Source organism: Microcebus murinus, chromosome 18 (genome assembly GCF_040939455.1).
Source record: "Microcebus murinus isolate Inina chromosome 18, M.murinus_Inina_mat1.0, whole genome shotgun sequence".
NCBI classification, from domain to species: Eukaryota; Metazoa; Chordata; class Mammalia; order Primates; family Cheirogaleidae; genus Microcebus; species Microcebus murinus.
This window is the reverse complement of record NC_134121.1, coordinates 49,288,675-49,308,334: the sequence shown is the minus strand read 5'-3', so window position 1 is coordinate 49,308,334 and position 19,660 is coordinate 49,288,675. Positions and strand designations below refer to the sequence as shown.

The following is a 19,660-nucleotide window of genomic DNA, read 5'->3' as shown; positions in this document are numbered from 1 at the left end:
AGTGGCGATCAACTTGGCCTGGTCTTGTTCTCAAGGCCTCTCCTCTTCCTCCTGTGGAGGGGAGGACAGGGGCCACGTCCAGCTCTAACCCTGGCTGGCAGCCGCCCAAGTGGTCACTGGGGTGGAGGAGGGGTGGGAAGGAACTCGTTAAATCCTGGTCTGCTGCGTGTTTGCTCCGAGGCTAATTGCTGGGAAAACCCCATGACGTCGAAGCCATCTCTTCCTCTGTTAACACGGAAAAACAGAAGCCAAAATAAAGCCCCATCCGGAAACATCCCGACAGCAGAGACAAACAGCTCGCTGGCCTGGATTAGTCATTAGCCGGCAGCTGCCGCCACCGGGCACAGAAGCGGGAAGTAGTGATGCGCTGACCCCTGTCGCAGAGCAGGCCAGACCCGGGGCAGCAGCAGCTCCAGCAAGAAGTGGAAGCCACCCCTGCTGTCTGGGTTGATAAGAGTTACAAGGAGAAAGGGGGTCGAGCGGAGCTACGCATGTCCAGAGGGGTTAGGGCGTCCCCAAGGTGACCAGAGAGGTCTCCCAGCCGGCCCTCATGTGTGGGGGACGGTGGGGCTCTCGCGGTGTCCAGGCCCTCAGGCTTGGCCACTGAGCTCTCACTTCCCACTTAGTCCCCTCTTCCCCAGTTCCCACTGTGGGGCTGGTAGTACCCCCTCACCCCCACCCCCCATCCCCCACCCCCACCCCATGCACCTGTCTGCCTCACGGCCTAGAACTCTCGAAAGCTGGAACCGGGGCCGGTCACCTCCTCTTGCGTGGTGCAGGGCACACAGGAGGTGTCTAGTTTATTATGCTGGACGAATGAGTCACCCAGGCCTGTTGTCGAGCAGAGGATGCCTTGGGAACTTGAGGGACCTACGCCCAGCAGGCATAGAGCTCCCTAGAGCTTCCCTCTATGCCCCCCAATCTGGCGCCACAGAGAGACAGTGGAGGGTTGTGTGGATCTCTGCTGTCCCAGCTGTGGGGTCCCCGGGTATCTCAGCCACTCTACTGAGTCCCAACTCCTGTTTGGCAGCCTGGGGAGTCACTATGATGCCTTCCGCAAGGCCCCGGTCACCACAGATGCCCCAGGTTCAGTGGTGAGGATCCGAACCACCCCCAGCCTCTCTCCTGGCATGTGGGTTCTGACACAGAAACCGCCACCATTCACTGCCACTTCAAACCTTGACAGGTGTCCTCAGGTAGCCGTGCAAGCCTGGGAAGCGGTCATGCCCATGCCAGAGACCTCATCTGCTGCCCTGGGGGAGCTCAGGAGCTGCCAGGGGAGAATTCACAGGGACAAAATGAGTGTGTCACAGGCAGAGTGCTGCAGGAGCACAGGGGCACACGTCCCTGCCCAGGGCACAGACAGGGGTGAGAGCTCGGGGTGCACACAGGGGCGAGGCTTGTCTGGGGTCTTGGAGGACTGGGGCAAAGATAAAGGGCAGTGCCGGCAGCAGAGGAGTGTGTGCAGGGTCAGTAGGTGAGAGTGGAGCATCTCAGCGCAATTAGAGTCCATAGTCTGGCCAGGCCATCTGCCCCTAAGAGAACAATGCCCACCTGGCCCTGACCATGGCCACAAGGAGAGCCTTAGCCTGTCTGAGGCTCCCTTTCCCCACCTATAAAAGCAGAATGTCAGCCCAGACTGCATCGGGCACCTTTTCACAGTGAGAAATCCTTGTCCTCTGTGCAGGCGGCAGGAGCTGGGGAAATGGCCAGGTTCCACCTGTTTCCTCAGGGTGTGTGTGTGTGTGCGTGCGTGCGTGCGTGCGCGCACACCCTGTGTGCATGAGTGTGGACATTGTGTACAAGCGTGTGCAAACACGGCATGCATGTCTGTATGTACAGAGTATGTACATACTGTGTACAATGTGTGTAGACATGCTGTGGGCATGTATACATGGTATGAGGATGTACACACCGTGTGTATGTGTGTACAAGTGCGTACACTGTGTATGCACGTGTTTGTGTATACATATCTGTGCATGTACCTCAGTGTCAGATAAACAGATGGCGGCAGGGCACACTTTGTCTCCCAAGCCCCTGAGTCTCCTCGGGGTGTGATCCACACCCTGGGTCAGTCATCTTGTCTGCAGTTCTGAAAGAGTCTGACCCACGGGATCTCAGCCCTATCTGCATATTGGGTCCTCAGGGAGCTCTTAAAAAATCCGAAGCCAGGGCCCAGCCCAGACTGATCAGGTCAGAGTTCGCAGTGAGGCCCAGGTGCTGGCGGGAAACCCGCAGGTGCGGCCGTCCAGCTCCGCACGCGCTTCCCGGTCCCAGCTGATCCTTAGGGTCCCTGATGATGTCCAGGCTCTCACCTCGGATCCGGTTCTGGATCCCAGGGGCCAGGCTCTCTGATCGGGAGGCCATTGCCCAGCCCTGCTGGGAGGGGCCTAGCAGAGCTGCTGGACACGGGTCACCGTGGCAGGGAAAGAGGGATGGGGCTGGAGCTGGAGGCTGCAGGTTTATGCTGGGCACCCCCTACCTGTGGTCCCTCAGGTCCAGGGTTACTCTGGGGCAGGTGGCCCTGGCCACGACGACCTGCTGACCTCCTATTTCCAGACTGAGAGTGACACTGGTTAGGCCAGAGACTTCTAAAGTCAGGAGACGACAAGGTCTCCAGGTACTTCTGGCCACAGGCAGTGGTGGGGCGGGGGCGGCCTTGCCTGCGGAGCCTCAGACCCTTCCCTGCTTCAGCAGAGGCTGGCCTGGTGCCCAGGGTCAGCTACTGACCTGTGCCTGGTCCCTTTTCTAGCTCTGGGAACGAAGGGCATTGAGACGGTGTACAGTGAAATCCGGAAAGCCGACCCTGGTGAGTGAGGGTCCCCCGATTCCCCAGCCTGGAGGGTGGACAGAGAAAAGAGGAAGCAAAGACGGCCAAAACAATAGCCTTTCACAGCACAGTGTTGGCTCTCTCCCTCCCACCCCCCTTAAAAAGTAGCCACAGGTTACGTGGACTGTCCATTTAGGCAAAGAATGCTCCTTTTTTTTTTTTTTTTTTGAGACAGAGTCTCGCTTTGTTACCCAGGCTAGAGTGAGTGCCATGGCATCAGCCTAGCTCACAGCAACCTCAAACTCCTGGGCTCAAGCAATCCTTCTGCCTCAGCCTCCCGAGTAGCTGGGACTACAGGCATGCACCACCATGCCCGACTAATTTTTTCTATATATATTAGTTGGCCAATTAATTTCTTTCTATTTATAGTAGAGATGGGGTCTCGCTCTTGCTCAGGCTGGTTTCGAACTCCTGACCTCGAGCAATCCGCCTGCCTCAGCCTCCCAGAGTGCTAGGATTACAGGCGTGAGCCACCGTGCCTGGCCAAAGAATGCCCCTTGACCCCAGTGCTCACTGAGCCTCACTGCTCCCCACATGGCCCTGGTGACTGGGGCTCTCCACGGTCTTAGACGAAGTCAAGTACTTTGCTCTGAATACACTCAGTGGCTTCAGCCTTTCTGAGAGTCAACTGACTTTGCCGGTGGGGTTGGGTTTAGAATTGCCCCAGGCCCCACATCAGTCCCCACGACCCCCGGGGTCCTCAATGAAGCTGAGCACAGTCCCCAGGCAGGCACGGAGCAGGGGAAGCACCCAACAGCTTCATTTTTTTGTCTAATGATGGTATTCAATTCTGGTGAAATGAAATCCACAAAAAAACATTTGAACTCTCAAAGTCGGCCAGTAACCCGAAAGGCATGACATTGCGGGGGGCAGAGTAGCTGTGCAAAGATCTCGCTTTGCACAATGGACCTCTATGTATATGGATTCTCTGAAATGGAACCATTAAAATGGGCCGGGAAACTTCTGCCAAGGAGACAGCTACTCTGAGTGCAGCCCGAGGACTGCCAGCAGCAGCAGCAGCAAGCTCAGAGCCCACAAAATCAGAATCTCTAGAATTGGAACTCAGCAAGCTCTCACATGTTTTTAGTGCTGCCAATATTTGAGAAGCGCTGTGTTTTTTTATTTGTTTGCTTTTTGAGACAAAGTCTCACTCTGTCACCCAGGCTAGAGTGTTGTGGCGTCAGCCTAGCTCACAGCAACTTCAAACTCCTGGGCTCAAGCAACCCTCCTATCTGAGCCTCCCAAGTAGCTGGGACTACAGGTGTGCTCCACCACACCTGGCTAATTTTTTCTATTTTTAGTAGAGACAGGATCTTGCACTTGCTCAGATTGGTCTTGAACTTCTGACCTCAAGTGATCCTCCTGCCTCAGTGCTATGATTACAGGTGTGAGCCACCATGCTTGACCTGAGAAGTACTGTTTTAAAGGAACTGTTCAGTGCTCTCAAGAGCCTACGTTTTGTCTGAAATAGTAATCATTCCTCAATTTATATTTTTTCCAAAATATTGGTACAGTCATGGGTAGAGCAGAAACTCAGCCTCTTGTAGAACTTGACACTGATTGAATGATTTTTATAAGCCATTTCCTGGGGAATTTTTGGCTCAAGGGCCTCATTTTGTAATCTCAATATATTCAGAGTCAGCAAAACGCAAATTCGGAAATAAATAGGCTTTCTCTATTCGTCTGGCTTAATTGAAAGTTAAAAGTGAAGTGTGGGGTTCAAGATTGGCCCCATTATGCAATTATGCAAAAATGCCCTTTCGTCTTTTGTGATCCTCCCTGAGATTGTTCACGTCCTCAGGTCAGCGCCGGACAGTTTACGTTCAAGTGCTTTGGTTATGCTCATATTTGAGCGCTTACCCTATGTGCTAAAGCGGTGTAGGCATGTCATCTCTTTCAACCTTCACAACAAACCTCCCCCCCTTTTTTTGAGAAGGAGTTTTGCTCTGTCACCGCAGCCAGAATGCAGTGGCATCCTCGTAGCTCACTGCAACCTCAAACTCCTGAGCTCAAGTGATTCTCTTGCTTCAGCCTCCTGAGTAGCTGGGACTGCAGAACTCCTGAGCTCAAGCGATCTTCTTGCTTAGGATTATAGGCGTCGAGCCACCGTGCCTGGCCACGGCAAATCCCAGTTTACAGATGAGGATACTGAGGTGTAGACAGGTTAAGACTCTTGCCCAAGAACACACGGCAAGCAGGCCCCTGAGGACTGGCCATCCTGGAGCAGACTGCACGCTGCAATCGCCGGGCCACACTGCCTGAGGTTTGGGAAGGGGAGCTGGTGGGATGTGGAGGCTGCAGGGGTCCCCGCTGCGGGAGGCCGGCTCCTCACCACCTCTGCCTTGAGGCCTGGGGGTCTGCAGTCACCTGACGCTACCAGTGGAGGCCCTTTGACAGCTGGCGAAGGCCACCCCAGTGCGGATTCCAAAGAGTCTGTGCAGGGGGAGAAAAGCAACTTTTTCCTCTCCTTTTCTAGTGTCTCTGCTGCACGTTAGACAAGACAGATTGACAAGAGAAAAACAAAAGAGTTTATTAACACATGCAGTACACACCATGCAGGAGAATCGCCAGCGATGAGTAACTCAAAGGGGTGGTTAGAACTTAGGATCTATCAATAGTAACATATGGCACCTTAACAAAGAAAAATAAATTTGTAGAGAAGTGACAAGACACAGGAAAAGTGGTTTTAGGCTTGCAAGGGTGGCAAACCGTGGGAAAACTAATCAAGTGAGGTTTGTTTGTGCAGGCCCATCTTGCTGCCTGCCGACTTTCTGTCTTTGTTGGCCATAAAACTTCCCTGGGAAGGGAGGATTTATAGTAGCTCTTGTTTCTCTGCAGTTTCTGCTTTTAGTCAGATAACGAAGCTCTGGGAAGGCTGCTTTCTGTGTGTGTGGATTGGCGTTTGCCTCCAGCTCAAAATGATCCTTACGCCCAAGTGGTGTGTTTTGGGGTGGCGCATTCTGGTTTTCTACAGCTGCGTGTGAGCTGTCCAGGTGGGTGCTCTCAGGGTCCGCAGGCTGGTTCTAGATTACTCGGCCCTGGGGCCTGCAGCTGCCCTGGGTGGTTGGAACGTGACAGCTCCCTCAGGCTGAAACCACAGGCTTTGGGGAACCTGCTCTTGCAGGGATTCATGGCAGCCAGGAGCCCGTCTTTGCTAGGAGACATCCTGCCCCTGTCCTGGGGCTGCTGCTCGCAGGCTGTGTGACTTTGACCAAGATGTCTTACCCCCTGGGACTCAGTAGCTTCAGCTGTTACATGGGAATGGGATGAAATGGGAAAGGGGATGAGGTCGGACCGTATGAGATGGTGCTGATTACCCCAAGTAGTCAGTGTGTTAGCCCCACCATACAGTGAGCACTTGATCACTATTGGTTTAAAAACACAGAGGAACTTGAGCCCTGGAGAGGGTAGTGTCTGGCCCAGGTGGAGATTGGAGCGGTGTCCAGTCCCAGGCTGGGCTGCTGAGGTCAGGGCTGCAGTCCCTCTGCAATCTAACCGGTTACCGAACCTGGCAGGTCTCTACCCTGCCCAGGTGCTGAGGGCAGAGCGAGAGCCTTGGGGCCTGCAGCTGCCCGAATGGAGTGACCTCACCTCGCCTAGAAGGCTCCCATCCCGGAAGCCCAGGAGTTTCCTGTTTCCAAGTATTTCCCCTCAGCTGCTGCTCAGGGACAGGAGCCCACAGGCCGCGGCTGATTCCTTTTCTTTATTTTTTTTCCCTCTTACTGATTTGCCAAAGAGCAGGCATCCATTTGAGGATTTCTCTCCTTAATTCTCTGGGACTTCCTTAACAGAAACCGTCTTCTAAGTAATCCCTTTTTCTCCACTCCTCACAAAAAATCAGAAAGCATGGTTCCCCCTCTCCTCCTGGGGGAAGCCAGGTGATTCTCCAAGGAGCCAGATCCTTCGGCCCCTGGTGACCCACCTCTCAGTCTTCTGCCACACTCACCCCTGCCCTCCCTTTGGGAAGACTCCCCTGGAGTTGCTAATGGCCATCATTGCTTACACATCCTCACACCATCCCCAAAGTCTTCAGCATGGCCAAGTTCCCCAGCAACTCTTTGAGTACTATTCCACCTCTATAAACTGCAAATTCCTTTTGTTCTGTGTTGATTTTTTTTTTCTCTTTACACTCTAATTCTCTCTAGGTTGGGAGAGTACCTTCCTCCTCTGTCATGGTTAAAGCTAACATATATTGAGCACTCCCTGTGTCTGAGGCCCTCAGAGTCCTCGTTTAATGCTCAAGATCCTCATAGGGTACACAGAAGCTCTGTTCTTATTCCTGCCCTGCAGATGGGGGAGTGGGCCCAGAGGGTAAGGAACTTGTCCTTGTCCCACGGCCAGTGCAGAGCAGGGTTGGAGCCCAGGGACCCCGGAGGCAGAGCAGTGCTTACTTTTTTTTTTATTATTAAAAATTTTTAAAGGCTGGTCAAGTGGAACAGTGGGAGTGGAGAAGGAACAAAGGAATCTGTTAACTGGTTGTGATCAGTTAGTTGTAAACACCACTGCACTCGGACCAACAGAGCAGTGCTCTTTCTTAAACCTGCCCGTTTCCTCTCTGTCACTAAACCAATTGACTGTGTTCTTCTCTATTTCCCATCTTTCTTGGTTTGGTTTCCATGTTATCACATGCATGCTTGTAGAGTCCAACTCTCTACTTTAGAAATTAAGATTAACGTTCTGGGTGGTCTGGATGACCCTGGGCAAGTTATGGAAAGTCTCCAGGCTTCAGTCACCTTCTTCTGTGAAATGAGGGGGATGGGCCAGACTGTAGGTCAGTGGTCCCCAGGGTTTGTGAAAACACAGATCGTGGCCAGACACGGTGGCTCATGTCTGTAGTCCCAGCACTTTGGGAGGCCGAGGCAGGAGGATCACTTGAGGCCAGGAGTTTGAGGCCAGCCTGGACAGCATAGTGAGACTGCACCTCTACAAAAAATTAAAAAATGAGCCATGGGTCCATGGGTGATGGCACACACCTGTAGTCCCAGCTACTCAGGCGGTTGAGACTGGAGGATCACTTGAGCCCAGGAGGTTGCCATGAGCTCTGATCATGCCATTGCACTCCAGCCTGGGTGATAGAGTGAGACCCTGTCTCTGGGGGGAAAAAAAAACCCAAAAAACAAAAACCAGACTATTTGACACCACCTCATTCCTCCAAATTTCTGATTTTCTGATTCAGCAGGTCTGAAGTGGGGCTGAGAATTTGCATTCCTAACAAGTTCCCACATGCTGTCGTTGCTGTTGGCCTGGGGACCACACTTTGAGAACCACACTCTAGATCAGGGGTCCTCAAACTTTTTAAACAGGGGGCCAGTTCACTGTCCCTCAGACCGCTGGAGAGTGCGCACTGCGCGCCCGGGACAAGTTGGCTGCTAAGCAGGACAGGCAGCCAAGGCAAAAACACCCGGAGGGCCAGATAAATGTGCTAGGCGGACCGCATGTGGCCCATGGGATGTGGTTTGAGGACACCTGGTCTAGATGCTCTGAGTTCCCTTCTGATTGTGCCGTGCTAAGCTTCTGCTGCTTGTTGGAAGGGGAAGGGGAAGGGTTGTTCCTGTCCCCCTAGAAATCCTGAAGGGATCACTCAGGGCTGGCCAGGGAGGGAAAACCCAGAAACGCTGCGCTTGTGTGGGGGCCAGGGGGTGACCCCCAGGAAAATAACGGGCCTGGCAGGGGGTGTGTCTGGGGACAGATGGGAGAGCCGGCTGGCGCAGAGCGGGGTCTTGGCAAACCTCTCCTGCTCCTGTTCCCTGACATCTCCCACCGCAGCACGCCTGGGCCAGCTATTTTGGGAAATGGCTCACAGGGCGTAGTTCTGGCTCCTAAACCCCCCTTTCCCCTCCCTGAGTGATGCAGAGGAAAACCGCTCCCCTAGATAAGAGAAAGGGCGCGAGGCAGCCTGTTTCCAAGGAGCAGCCCAGGGGCCCTGGAGAAAGTGCTGGGGGCTGGCGAGGAGGCAGGGCCTGGGGAGGCGCCTCGTTTTTGCTGTCCTGGCTTTAGGCTCTAAACTCAGCATTTTTTCTCCTATTTTTTAACTGTTGTGTCATAAAGGCCCCTCCAGTTGCCTGTCTCCCCCCATGAGAGGGCGGACTCGGCCCTGGCAGGAATCCCGTGTGTCTCGGTCTCTGCGTCGACTTCCTGCTCCCTGGAGTCACACAGTCGAATTCCACGCTACACTTTTCTTTTCCTACTTTTTTTTTTTACTTTTTAAAATTTTATTTTTATTTTTAAAATTGGGGTAACACACACATCAGCTAAAATTTACCCTGTTAACCCCTTTTAAGTGTCGGGCTCAGGGGCATTAAGTACAACATTTTTGGTTGTCATAACTTGGTGGCAGGGAGGGGAGGGGACACTACTGCATCTAGTGTGTGGGGACCCAGGATGCTGCTAAGCACCCCACCGTGCACACACCGGCCCCCCTCCCCACCACGAAATGTCACCCAGCCCGAAATGTCACTAGCGCCAACGCTGAGAAATCCCGCTTGGAGGAATTCACCTCCTGTGACTCCTCCAGCAGGGCAGCTGGTTTCCCCTCCGAGGCCAGCTCTTGCTTGCCCGGTGCCCGCCTTAGGAGGTGACCCGGGGCACCTGATGACTGGCCCTGGAAGAGACGCTGAGTCTTGCTCTGTTGAGGCAAACCGGCCACCTCCCCATCTGAGTACCTGCTCACTCGGCAGCCACCTCCTGCTGTCCCTCTGCCTGCAAGTCACACTGCCAGGGTGCTTCTTAGCCACTTCGGTACGGCGCACACCGGCCGCGACACCTTGCCCACAGCCGGCACTCGCAGTCCGCACGACAGTCTGTGCTGTGCATGGACGACACATCCGTTTTGCTCTTGTGTGATGAGGAAAGCTTTAAAGCACTGAAAGCTTGTTTGACTTTACAGGCAGCTTTACTTGTCATGTAAATCAGAATAGGTAACATCTACATATATGTTCTCATTACGTTATTTTTAAATGTTCACAATTTTATTTTGATAAATGAAAAATTAGAAAAGTCATATCATGGCTATCGGCTAAAGTCACGGTGCACGTTCATCTGTGGCTGTCGGCTATAGTCGATACTGGTACCGAAGTGGTTAAGGAGGCAGAAGCCGCTGGTCCCCACGGCATCCCTGCCGCCCGGTATAATGAGAGTAGCCAGTAGTGACAGGAAGGGGTCATCGAGAAAGAACCCAAAGACAAGGTCTCTATGCCCAGTCCCCTCTGGGAGGAAGAGAGGAGCCCTTGAGGGTCAGTCCCCACCCATCCTGCGAGGGACAGAGCCAGCCAGGCCTGCGCACACCGGCCCTGCCCCCAGGGTGGCATTTCCTGCTTCAGCATGCGAGATGGTAAAAAGTACTCCATGAAAAAGTGGATGACACCCCCGCCCCCAAACTCTGCTTTTGTAGTGGTCGCTCTACTACCAAAAACAACTACAGCACGCACAGACTGGTGTCCCATCAGTACTGTCCGCATGTTCTGCTCGGGGAAACATAGACTTGAGGCTCTTTCCCGGCTGGTCTGGTTCCAGAGCCATTGGGACTATGGGGGTACAGGAAGCATGGGGTCCTGTGGGTCCTCCCAGGTCAGACTTGGTGGGGGTGCTGCCCACGGCCTCGCTCAATGTGTGGAAGTTGACACAATGGCTTGACTTCTCCGTCGGGCTGATTCATCATTTGGCCGTGACGCCTGCCTCTGGCCCCGCCAGGACAGAAGAGGGGCCCCTTAGGAACTCCTGGCCCCATTCCCTCTAGAGGGGACGCACAATGGAGTGGTGATAAGACAGGGTGTTAGAGGAGGTGGATTTATGGAAACAGGATATTTTTAAATTTGAGAAGCAGAAGGGTTGTGACTCCCAGCTATGACCTATGGGCCCTGAGCCTGCCCAGGGTCCAGGAGAGACTGGGTTTGAGCTTGGGGCTGGGTGTAAACCGAGGCCCCTTGGCATGAGTGAGACTGAGGACTTAGGGAGAGGTCATGGCCTTCCACCCTTACTTCTACCACCTTCCAGAAGAGCAACCAGCCTCATACTCATGCCTCCTCATGGGCCCTTCCCCAGGCATCAGTGAGGGCCCCGTGGGTCTTCAAGTCTGTGTCCACAGAGGGCTGTCTGGGGGATCTGCCCCAATGTGTGGGCCACTGACCATTCAGAATCTCTGCTAGTGGTGGGGGGAGACATACCCCTCTCTTGCCTCTTGCAGTGAAAACCAACTCCAACGAGTGCAGGCAGGGACCACTTACCCTCAACACAGAGCTTCCTAGTCTCATTGGCTTTTCTCTCTCTCCCTTTTTTTTTTTTTTTTTGAGACAGAGTCTCACTTTGTTGCCCAGGCTAGAGTGCAGTGGCATCGTCCTAGCTCACAACAACCTCAAATTCTTGGGCTCAAGGGATCCTCCTGCCTCAGCCTTCCGAGTAGCTGGGACTACAGGCGTGCACCACTATGCCCGGCTAATTTTTTCTATTTTAGTTGTCAAGCTAATTTCTTTCTATTTTTAGCAGAGACGGGTCCCTCTGCTAAAGAGTCTCCCTCTTGCTGAGGCTAGTCTCAAACTCCTGAACTCAAGCAATCCTCCTGCCTTGAGTACCAGGATTACAGGCGTGAGCCACTGCACCCAGCCCTCATTGGCTTTTCTCATCCTCACTCTCCTCTTCCTGACATTTAACAAAGGCCATCTGCACCATAGTAGCCTGGCAGGGCTGGCCAGACACAGTGAGTGGTGTGGGCTCCCCGACAGCTGAAATGAGGCCCCGAGGGGAAGAAGAAAGGGGCTGGTGGCTCTGCCCTGCAGACGGTTTGGCCACATGTGCCAAGAGCGTTGGCAATGCTTGTACCTCCTGCTTTGTGATCTTGCGCCTGGGAAAGGGCAGACAAAATAGTACAAAAGATGGGAATGGCTTTATTCCCAGAGAGAACACTGGTGGTGTTATTTAAAACAGCAAAAACTTGGAAAGAACCTGGATTTTTAAAGTAAGGAACTGGTGAAGTAAACAGTTTCACGTCCATTTAACAATTTATTATGCAGCTACTTTAACAATTATGTTTAAGAAGTTACCAGAAAATGTTTATAAAGTCATGGTGTGTGAAAAAGATAGGATTTATGTCATATACTATATAACTGTTCCTTCATCCCCCCAAAAAGGATATTCACAGTAGAAAAGGACTGGGGGAAAAAAGCATCAACAGAGTTTGGAGAGTGGCACAAAAGATAATTTTTTATCTGTTTTTTTTTTTTTTTTATGCTCAAGAAACTGAAATCTAAACAGAAAGTTGTTTTTTTTTTTTTTTTTTGAGACAGAGTCTCACTTTGTTGCCCAGGCTAGAGTGAGTGCGGTGGCGTCAGCCTGGCTCACAGCAACCTCAGTCTCCGGGGCTCAGCGATCCTTCTGCCTCAGCCTCCCGAGTAGCTGGGACTACAGGCATGCGCCACCATGCCCGGCTAATTTTTTTTTTTTGTATATATATTTTTAGTTGGTCAATTAATTTCTTTCTATTTTTGGTAGAGACGGGGTCTTGCTCAGGCTGGTTTCGAACTCCTGACCTTGAGCAATCCGCCCGCCTCGGCCTCCCAAAGTGCTAGGATTACAGGCGTGAGCCACAGTGCCCGGCCCTTTTATCTGTTAATTTCCCCTTCCCATAGTTTATATTTTTCTTAAAAAAATAAAGGAAATTTGTGCTACAGATTTTTTAAAAAACTGTTTAAAATGTCAAATGAGGTGCCAGGATACGCCTGTCATGGAGAGCTAGAGGGTCCCAGCGAAGCTGTCTGTGGCAAAGGGGCCGTAAACTTGAGCACCAAGTACCTGTGGTCTTGGTGTCTCCTCCTGCCTCTGCCCTGTCCCTCTTTCCTCAACCTGCCCCAGCCCCCAGGATGTTGGTGGGGAAGCCAAACTGTGTTTGTGCACTGCTCACTGCCATGGTATCCTTTGTTTTGCAGATTTCGTGGAAAACAGATATTCTGTAAGTACTCATTGCATGTGCAATATTTTCGAAAGTGCTCCATTGAACAGTGGAGTATTTTCAGACTCACCTGGGGTCTGCACTCCTACTAACTCTCCTCCCATCCTCCACGCTAACTTAGTCTGTGTTAGATCAGGAGTCTTGGGCTCCTCTGATGAGTCTGGGCCAGTTCAGATTTCAAATATTCTCTTCTGCTGTTTCTGTCATTACATCTCAGCCCACATGTGAAGGGAGAGCCCAGAAATCCACCCCCAGAAATGGGACTCTAGGGCATCTTGCTCCAAATGAGCAAAGCACAAATTTCCTTTTAAGTTTAGGGTCTGGGCTCTGGAAGGGAGGCAGATTTGGGGGGGGTATGGTTGATTGGAGGACTGGAGCACCCGACCGCCCATTTCAACTCAACAATCCTGTGCCAATCACCCCCTACACTGGGCGCCAGGCTTCAGGGAACACTTGAGGTCCTTGAGCCCAGGAGTTCATCCTCTATCTAATGAGGGGATCAGACACATGGTCACTTATAAAGCAGGGTGATGACAGCCACACTGGAGCCTACGGGGGCACAGAAGACAGACCTGGCTAGTGGCCCCTTCACCAAGCGGGAGCTGTTTGGACGGGGCCACGGAGAGTGAGTCAAATTCTAGCAGCCCGAGGTAGAACAGCAGGAGCAAAAGGACGAGGGCTGACCGTGGTTTCAAGCGCCTTAGAACAGGAGGATAAGAGTGTGACAGTGACCAGTGATAGCAGAAAGATAAGTCAGGGCTTAAATGTGAAAGACTCAAATGCCTCCTCTTTTAGAGGTTCCATTCTGCAGGAAATAGTGGATTTAGAAAGCAGCTATTTGGCAGATGGGAAGGGTTTAAGAAAGATGCAGAGGGCCAAGTTCAACCTTTGCAGAGACCCATCTCACACTGTCTTCTTAACTCCCAACCTTTTTATGAGCTACCCAGCAATTCAGGAGTTAACTGGGCGGCCAATATCTTGAGAAATGAAGACTTTGCCTCGTAAATGTCTTCTTTAAAGTCTGGGAAGAACTTTCAGCAAGATTTCTGGTAGCCCTTCCCGTGGGCCCCAGCCCCCTTTGTTTTGTCCATGGCTGAGTTCTTGTAAAACAGAACTCATTATGCCTTTGACAGACAGGAAGCCACTGACATTCTTTTCATGGAGGAAAGCTGTCAATTTAAGGAAAAGAGGAATGAAATGAATGGTTTTTTTCCACCCACTCAGACTCTTAAAAACAGAGACGATTGCATCAGAAGGGCAGGGACCCCAATTTATAGATGAGGACACTGAGGCCTGGATGGATAGAACAGGTTGCCCGGGGTCACCCTGATGGCTAATACCAGCGATGAATAGAGCCCAGGTTTCCAAACTCCCTGGCTGGTCCTCTGTCCAGGACACAAGAAGTAAAGACGCCATCCCAGCAATATTGGCCTGGAGAGAGTAGAAAGTAAGAACTGTGCTTTGTGGGCAGCATGGGACCTAAATAAAAATGTGTGCTCACGGGGCAATAACCATAGCCATGTGCCCCGATGCAAGTCTGCGGCTGGGGGTGAGAAACATTCTACGGGACCAACCTACTTTGTCTTCCATCCAAAGGGTCTCTCTGGACCAAGGCTCTGAGCTCCAGACCAGACAGAACTTTCTCTCTCCCTAGAAACTGGCCCATGGGCCCAGGTCTGCTCCTGAGAGCTCCCCATGGCCGCTCCTGCCCCCAGCCCCCAAATAATAAAGCCCTTTGCCAGGCGCACAGGAGTTCCAGCCGTTGGGAAAGGAATTTCGAATCTTGAAGCGAATGCATTTTGTTTGTAAAAGAAGCAGATATAGTTTCCCTGATGACCAGCTGGTGTGGGTTAGGAGCAAATTAATCGACTTGCCCAGCAGGGAAGTGGGAGGGGATTTCCTTCCCGCAATCAAACCTGGCGATCGCTCCCAGTTGTTTAATGGCCGTTGCCTCTGAAAACATATTGGAGGAAATATCTTAACAATGAGATAGCCACTTAGCCAAATACTAATTTGGTATTGTTTGACTTGCTTCAATGGCACATTCTGACTTCATTTTTCCTCTGCCATTTTTACCTTGTTTATAAATTGTGTTTGTGGCCGAGGCAGACAGATAACGTGAAAGAGAACACCCTGTCCTTAACCGCAAGGGGTGAATCTGGACCCGCGAGGGTCTTGGGATCTTGGAGAGAACCCTGCCTTGTTACAGAGAAAAGACAATTGCCGGCTACAGCTGGTCTGCCCTGCTTTCCTTGGGGCCAGCAGGAGGGGTCCTTCTCAGGAGTGGGGAGACGGAAGGGTGAGTTCCAGCTTCCCAGCTTTGAGTCATCCCATCTTCCTCTAGCTGAAGCTTCTCCATCTGTGAAACAGGAGGAAGAGGAGGAGGAGGAGGATAACAGCAACAACAGTAACAGCTCCCTGCTAGAATTTTCTTACATTTTCTTTTTAAATGCTATCTCTTAAATGATAATCTTCCCCTCCCCCCCCCCCCCCCCCCCCCCCCCCCGCCATGAAAGCTAGTGGATTATCCACTTTAAAGCTCTTTTCAGCAAACACTTTGGCATCAGCAGATGTGGATGGGGGATTGACATCATGCGGCCCGCCGCACAGGGAGGCGGTTGCTTACCCAACATGGGATTCAACCAAAGCGCAGCTTTCACTTCAGGAATCCGAGACCCACATTAAAACTCGACTTGTCGCTTCCTAGCCGTGTCATCGTGGGCGGATTTCTTAGCCTCTAGGGGCCGCTGCTTCCTCCTCTACAAACTGGGAGTCATCAAACTCCCTCCCCTGGTTGTTGCAAGGATTGGATGAGCACCTAGCACAGACCTGCTTTATTGGAAGTGCTCATAGTGGCACTTTCTGGAAGCAGGAATTAGAGATCGCAGGGGGTGTTGGAAGCAAAAGGGCCTTCGAGGGGGTTCACACCATGTTCTGGCCAAAAGCAAGGCGGTTTCACGGCTGTACTTTGGTGGCTGATGGCCGGCCTCTGGTTTAAGCGCAGCAAGCCCAGGCCTTGGATGTGAGCGTGCTAACCTTTACTTGAAAACCCCAAGGCCCTGTTGACGGTGGCCCAGCCCTTCCTGATGTGGCGTTGGTTCTGCAGCAGTGCCCTGGGCACTGGCTGCCCCCAGAGAGGAACATCAGAGGTGTCTGGGGAGGGACTTGGTCTGAGGCCTACAGAAAAGCTGGAGACTAGAGTTGTGTCTCCCTCCCCCGGGCGGGGTGGAGGAAACGGGGTGAGGGCGGCTGCCAGGCCTGGCAGGCCTCCAGCCGGCGGGGCCAGCACAGCTTTCTTGGCCCGCTTGCAGGGCCTCTCCTGGCAAAGGAGGAGCCAGAGCCTTGGCCTTCTATTTGGGCTGCCTCGGCCCTGCATCCTGTTCCTAAGGGTCCTCAGACCCAACAGGGCCACAGCGAAATGGAGACACTATCTTAGCTCACCCTCAGGAAGCCAACCAGCCTGGCCATGGGGTTCCCAAGACCCTGAGTCATCCTGCATCTTGGATGCCTCCCTTGCTTCCCCGAGTTCCACCTGCATCAGGGTGTCCTGTGCTCAAGGACGGTCCACGTGTCCTGTGCTCAAGTGGACTTAGATGCTCCCTGCTCTTCAGGACCCACTGGTGCCCGGGGGCCGCCTCTACTCCAGTGTCTCCCAGCATGCCCCACCCTTTTGTCTTGCAAGGGCTGCTGCCATTGTCAAAATCCAATCTTTGAAGCACTGGAGTCTTTTCCATGATTCCCTCACTGCCCAGCCCAGGATCCTCTCACTGTCTCTGATCCTAACCCTTCTGCAGTTTCTTATGGCCTCTTCTACCTTCCACTTCACAGGAGTGCTGTTTATCAATAATTGATAGAACATAAAGTTCTTGGGGGCAGGTTCTTGCATCCTCAGCGTAGAGAACAGTGTAGGAGTCAGATAAGGATCCGGGCCCTGGTAGGTGTGTTGGTGACACAAGCATGATATTGTTTGAAGCTGTTAAAGAACACTACAAGATGGCATAAGGAATCTTTTTTTTTTTTTTTTGGTGAAATATACATAACATGAAATTTATCATTTTAATCATTTTAAAATGGTATAATTCAGTTGTAGTAAGTGCATTCACATTGCTGTGCATCACCACTGTCCATCCCATAACTTTTTCATCATCCCAAACTGAAACACTGTACCCGTTAACCAGTAATTCCTCGTTGCCCCTCCCCCACCCCATCAGCCATTGTTCTCCCTTCTGTCTTTGTGAATTTGGCCATTGTAGATACATAATATAAGCAGAATCATATGATATTTGTCCTTTCTTGACTACTTTATTTCATTTAGCATAATGCTTTCAAGGTTCATCCATGTTGAAATGTATCAGAATGTCATTCTTTTTTTTTTTCTCAGTTTTTGAATAAGAAGGTCTGAGTCATTCTTTTTTTTAATGCAGAATCATACAGTGTCTCACCCTGTCACCTGGACTAGAGTGCAGTGGCGTCATCTCATCATAACTCACTGCAATCTCAAACACCTGGGCTCCAGTGAGCCTCCTGTCTCAGCCCCCCAAATAGCTGGGACTACAGGCGTGGAGCTAATTTTTCTATTTTTTATAGAGACGGGGTCTCATTCTTGCTCAGGCTGGTCTCAAACTCCTGGCCTCAAGTAATCCTGCCTCAGCCTCCCAAAGTGCTAGGATTACAGGTGTGAGCCACAATTCCCCAGCCTATCAGTTGTTCATTCTTAAAATTAAAAATAGTCCTCAAGAGAGTATACCTCATGTTATTTGGGGCAGAACTGGAACTAGAAGCCAGATCTCTTATGTTCCATCCTGCTTCTGCAGGGAAGTAGAGCAACCATGGGACACCATGCTGGGTGCACGTGGGCACTTGATGAGGTGACTTGAAGGACTAATGTGCAACATGTATATAGGGACAGAGGCCACCAGCCCTACAGAGCAGGCATAAGAGAAGCAGAAGTCCCTGTGGGCAGGAGCTGCCCCCACCCCCAAAGGGTAGGGGACCAGCAGGTGACAGCCCTGCTTTGCAGTTCCTTTGAGAAGTGCTGTCTGCCATTTTGCATTTCCTTCCACCAGGGCAATCTCAATCCTCAGGTGCGTGACCATAGCTTGTCTTGTCTCTCGTCACTACAGAGAACGGAAGGCTCCCTTGATGGAACTTAGACAGCGAGGGCAGACCCTCATGCCTGGGAGGACGTCTGCGTTCCAAGAAGAGCGGATGATCCCTGCGTTCCAAGAGCTCTGTGCAGTTAGGAGCCTGCCCCGCTTCCACCGGACATAGCAGTTCCTCAGGCCGAGCCACCGGTTCTTAAATCCATCCTACTGCATTAACGTTGCATCTAAAGAGACACAGGGGGGCTGTTTAATTTCCCGCACGGCCCTCCTTCCATCAAGTTGGAGCATCCTTGCGATTGGAAGAGCAGAGGAGGTTCAGGGTCAATAGGCCATTGGGATATTTTGAAACTTGAATATTGCGTCTTATACAGAGATAAAGACCTTTTCCTTGCGCCCTCGTACACAGAAACCGATTTTTGTTTTGTAGTCAATCACTTCCAACAAATGGCCTGGTTTAGGGGCTAGTTTTTTCCTTTTCCTTTGGTCCTTCAAAGGCCTGTAGGTCTGGGTAGTCCTTGTCCTTTGGAAGTACACAGCACTGACCAGACAACTTCACCCTGTCCCCTCTGTGACCTCACCCACCACATACGGGAACAGAAAGCTGCTTGGGTGCAACTCCTTTGACATGCCAACACGAAGACGAGGTTCCTTCAGGCAATGCGCACACTAGAAAATGAAGGTGGAACAGGCACAGATGTTCTTAAGCCATTTTTCTTTTTCTTTTTTTTTTTTTGAGTCAGAGTCTCCCTCTGTTGCTCGGGCTAGAGTCCCATGGCGTCAGCCTAGCTCACAGCAACCTCAAACTCCTGGGCTCAAGCGAGCCTCCTGCCTCAGCCTCCCAAGTAGCTGGGCCTACAGGCATGCGCCACCATGCCCGGCTAATTCTTTCTCTATATATTTTTAGTTGGCCGATTAATTTCTTTCTATTTTTAGTAGAGATGGAGTCTCGCTATTGTTCAGGCTGGTTTTGAACTCCTGACCTTGAGTGATCCTCCTGCCTCGGCCTCCCAGAGTGCTAGGATTACAGGCATGAGCCACTATGCCTGGCCTCTTAAGCTATTTTTCTACTATCCCCTTTCTTTTCCTCCACCGTGCTGAAGGCTGAGCGACAGGAAGACAGTTGCCTACAGCAAATATTATTTTTAGTAGAAAAATGAAATGCATATTTTTCTTACTAATTTTTTTTTTTATTTATTCCTTGCTAAAGAAATGGTCATCTAAGGTCTTAGGCTGTTTCTGACGGTGTCTTGAGTGGCTGGGAGAGGGGCCGCGGCCGTTTCGCTGTGGGATTTCACCAGTGAGCACCACATCTAACCAAAATCACTTTCCCTGTTCCCAGTGACACAGGAGCAGGGACCCTGAAGGATGTTGTATTAAATAAATTTGATCTTTACTCTTCACAGATCTGTGCGGTGTCGTCTTCTGCGAGGCCACGTGCAAATAGAATATCTGTAGTGCTGGGGACTCCTCAGGCCTCTGAAGTCACACACAGGACCACGCAGGTCTCCCCAGCAGACTGACTCTTACACAGACCGAGGGACTATGTGGCCTTTACTGAAATTGGGGCCAGAGCTAGTGTGAGTCTCAACACTGAGCCGTTAAGATCCACTGGCTGATGCCTTCCTGTTTGCTTCCCAGCTGAAGACTACTAAGCTATCCCTGGCAGATAACTGTGAGAGTTAACAAAAATAAAAATAGTAAAAATCCAAGATGTCCAGTTAAATTTGAATTTCAGATTTAAAAAACGAGTAATTTCTTAGTGCAAGTGTATCCCATGTGATGTTT

General features: G+C 51.5%; 1 protein-coding gene across 3 annotated transcripts in view; it reads left to right on the top strand.

Moving 5' to 3' along the window:
- PECAM1 (platelet and endothelial cell adhesion molecule 1) overlaps positions 1-19,275 on the top strand; it is a 68,126-nt gene extending 48,851 nt beyond the window's left edge. For 2 of the 3 annotated variants that reach the window (XM_075994681.1, XM_075994682.1), the window contains 3 exons: positions 2,753-2,809; positions 12,748-12,770; positions 17,894-19,275. In XM_075994681.1, the coding sequence (XP_075850796.1) occupies positions 2,753-2,809; positions 12,748-12,770; positions 17,894-17,923 (110 nt within the window). In that variant the 3' untranslated portion in view covers positions 17,924-19,275. The remainder of the gene's footprint in view (positions 1-2,752; positions 2,810-12,747; positions 12,771-17,893) is intronic. The other variant, XM_075994683.1, reaches the window with a different exon arrangement.
- Positions 19,276-19,660: the final 385 nt, after the last annotated feature.